Source organism: Uncinocarpus reesii, genomic scaffold (genome assembly GCF_000003515.1).
Source record: "Uncinocarpus reesii 1704 scaffold_1 genomic scaffold, whole genome shotgun sequence".
Taxonomy (NCBI): domain Eukaryota; kingdom Fungi; phylum Ascomycota; class Eurotiomycetes; order Onygenales; family Onygenaceae; genus Uncinocarpus; species Uncinocarpus reesii.
Window position 1 is genome coordinate 3917844 of NW_003052500.1, and position 3009 is coordinate 3920852.

A 3009-nucleotide genomic window follows, 5' to 3' on the forward strand; every position below is an offset into this window, starting at 1 on the left:
GGAAAGACAGCGATGTGAGTAGCGGCACTTTCAAAGGATTCTGAATGACCACATTGTCACTCCGACATGAGAGACTAAATATCATATCTAGGTATGTTTGCTTCTCGAAGCAGTTGCAAAACATGCAGACTCCCCGATGACGGATGACGAACAAAACCCGAAAATCTCGTGGAAGCAAGTCGCCGAGTATATCTGGAAGAACGGAGGTTCGTATCAATTCGGAAACGCGACCTGCAAAAAGAAATGGGCGGAGATCCGCGGACGAGGTTCGGTTATCCAAACATCTCCCTCTATGAGTCGATAGCAGAATTACCTTGTACGACGAAGCATTTTTTAAATTAGAAACGCTCGGTTACTACGATATCAGCAGGGGATGATATCAGTGAGCCATGTGGAGACAAAACAACCAAGTGTATCCGCGTAGTTGAGTACGATTCGTTTTCAAACTAGAAAAATCATGCCATTTGAAGATGATCAGGTCGTCTTGTATCTATAAGGGGAAATCAGAAAATCTATAAACTATTGAAGGAAAATATTTGCGACAAACGGCAATTTCACATTGCCGCAGGGAACTGAACCTCATTGCGGGGTACTGCAATTGTTGTAAGAATGCGATGAAGGAGAGCGGGATCATCTCTCAGAGCATTCCACTCCGATTCCGTTTTTACCAACAGCGTCCCGGCCAAAATGGTTCCATTTGGCTTGACAAGACCCTCCTCTAGGACACTTGCTTCGAGCTCGGGATGAAGGGGAATCCTTGCATGCTCGCTCAGACGTGGACAGAGCACCATGGCGGTTGCTGTCATGGCCAAGTTATAGCTGATGACACTTGGTCCGCGCGCCTGTAAAACCGCGGGCTGCTCGTTGTTGAAAGGTTCGGACTGGGACTTTTGGGCGGCATGAGTCGCGTAGGTGTATAGTGATATGTAGGCCCGATGCAAGTCATCCGCAGAAGGGTTGGGCGCGAGAGGCAAGCCGTAGCACGCAAAGGGCAGCGGTAGCAGCACTGGACGGTCGATGTTTGTGCCTTTGAATGCGTGTGCCATCCGGTCGACCAGCGGAGTCCAGCCGAGATCACCATCAAGCGGGCTCATGTCTTCGACTGGGATAAACTGTATATGTCTGTGGGGCTGACTGGCGCCGCTGTGTTCCCCCGAGTTGAAAAATGCAAACAGGCGTCTCCGGGCGGGCTGCTCTGGCGAATCCTCCCATGATCGCAGGCAATCAAAGGCAATGCCCAGATCCTCCTTGTCCAACAGATGGTCCTGTGGCTGGAAATCCTTTGTCGCCAAGATAAAATGATTAGGGATGATGGGGAACTTATTCAGGACCAGAATATGAGAGGGCTGTGAAGGCGGGATTTCAGCAATTAAGAGGTCGGAGAGAGGGTTTGCAAAAGGATCCGTCCGGGATGCCGCTCCATCGACTTTGGGAGACGGCGCAGCGGACCGGGTTGGCTTTTTGGCCAAGGCGCGGCAAAATCGCAGTTGGAACTGTCGAAATGTTAGATGATAGATATTGTTGAATAGAAGGGAAGTTTACTGGAATATTGGAGAGGCGGATTGTGGCTAATTCTGTCTCTGTGAAGAGAAGCGCCCCGGATTGTCTTGCTGCGGCGAAGCGCGCGGAGACGAGTGAGCGGAGGGAGTCTGGGAGACCCAGAAACGGCTTTGTCGCCATTGGCAGGACCAGAGCGGATAATAAGTTTCAAAGGATTCAGTCAGTTGAGCTAAAATGATGATGATGATAATAATAGAAATGCCGTTTGTGTTCTACAAAGACGCAAGTGGAGATTGCAACTGTCACAGCTCTCCCGGAAACTCAGTCGGAGCAGCAGGGCTGGGATTGCGAAGTTGGCGACCGAACGTCATGACTGCGGATCGAGGGCAGTTCATACACCGACCAGCCTGGGACTGTTTGGCAGCAGACGGCGGGAGAAGCGTGCAGAGAAGCGCACCAAAGAGCGGTAAACCAGGGTGAGGTAGGATTGCCGGCGTGGCTGTTGCGCGGTCGAAGTAACGATCAGATACCACTCATAGGTACAACGTGGAATCTGGCTCCAGTCGCCCAAGCTCCCAAGTGCCGGACTGCTTCTCTGGACCCTGCATCGATCCCAGGAGCTATCAGGGTCAAGGACTCGAGATGCTCACTCTCTGTGAATTAATTATGATCAACTAACTAGTTAGTTTTATTGTTGTCGCGAGTCCACTGTAAGGCTCAGTGTGAATTAAGGTTGGAGGTGTTTCGCCACCAGTGTCTAATAAATTAACCAAAAAAAAAAAAAAAAAAAAAAAAAAACAAAAACAAAAGGAAAAAAAGGAAAAAAAGGGAACAAGAGAGCAACTCTCGACAGTGCTTGTGCATAATAGACTCAAGAGTCAGAATAACTAATTCTATCCATGAAGAACGGACAGACTGTGCAGCATCCCAGAGTGGGTTGTGGCACCAGGCTGTGAATTTCACCAGATTGTTTTATTTCTTTTCCCATCGCAGCCAATGAAGGGCCCAGGCGCAGACACTATGCCCCTCTGATTCTCCGAGTGTGCTTTGCTGCACAAGGCAATAATCCGACATGAGGGCTCGGGGGTCCCGAAGAACAGGTGGGCCGCCTGGGACGGTTCGTATTGCTGGTGGTCAATTTCCCCTTTGAAGCACCAAGCGCGCCGGCGGCCGGCGGACCACGACGACGTGATTTGCGCAGAGCGAGATGACATCAAGGAATGAGTAATGCAGTGCAGGATTCCGCATCAGATCACGGACAAGGCGAGGATCGGAATGCAGATGCATCTGCTGCTCAGGCTTGACCGACTCGCGGGTCAGGGCCCAAGGAGCGATAGGGCTGACACACACCAATCAGCGCGCTGCCCGCAAGCTCAGCAGGGTGGTGTGGATGCGTTTTAGCGTTGTTTGGCTCGCTCAGAGCAATCGGTGAGCAGCAGAACAGCCAGGCTGCCAGACCAGACACGCACTGTGAAGCACCACAACACACACCTCCGTCTCGACCGAAAA

General features: G+C 51.1%; 1 protein-coding gene across 1 annotated transcript; it reads right to left on the minus strand.

Moving 5' to 3' along the window:
• Positions 1-554: 554 nt before the first annotated feature.
• UREG_01542 (uncharacterized protein) lies at positions 555-1680 on the minus strand (the record flags this gene model as incomplete). Its single annotated transcript, XM_002541980.1, has 2 exons — positions 555-1493; positions 1543-1680. The coding sequence occupies 2 exons, from the start codon at positions 1678-1680 to the stop codon at positions 555-557; spliced, it is 1077 nt and encodes a 358-aa protein (XP_002542026.1).
• Between the last annotated feature and the right edge of the window lie 1329 nt (positions 1681-3009).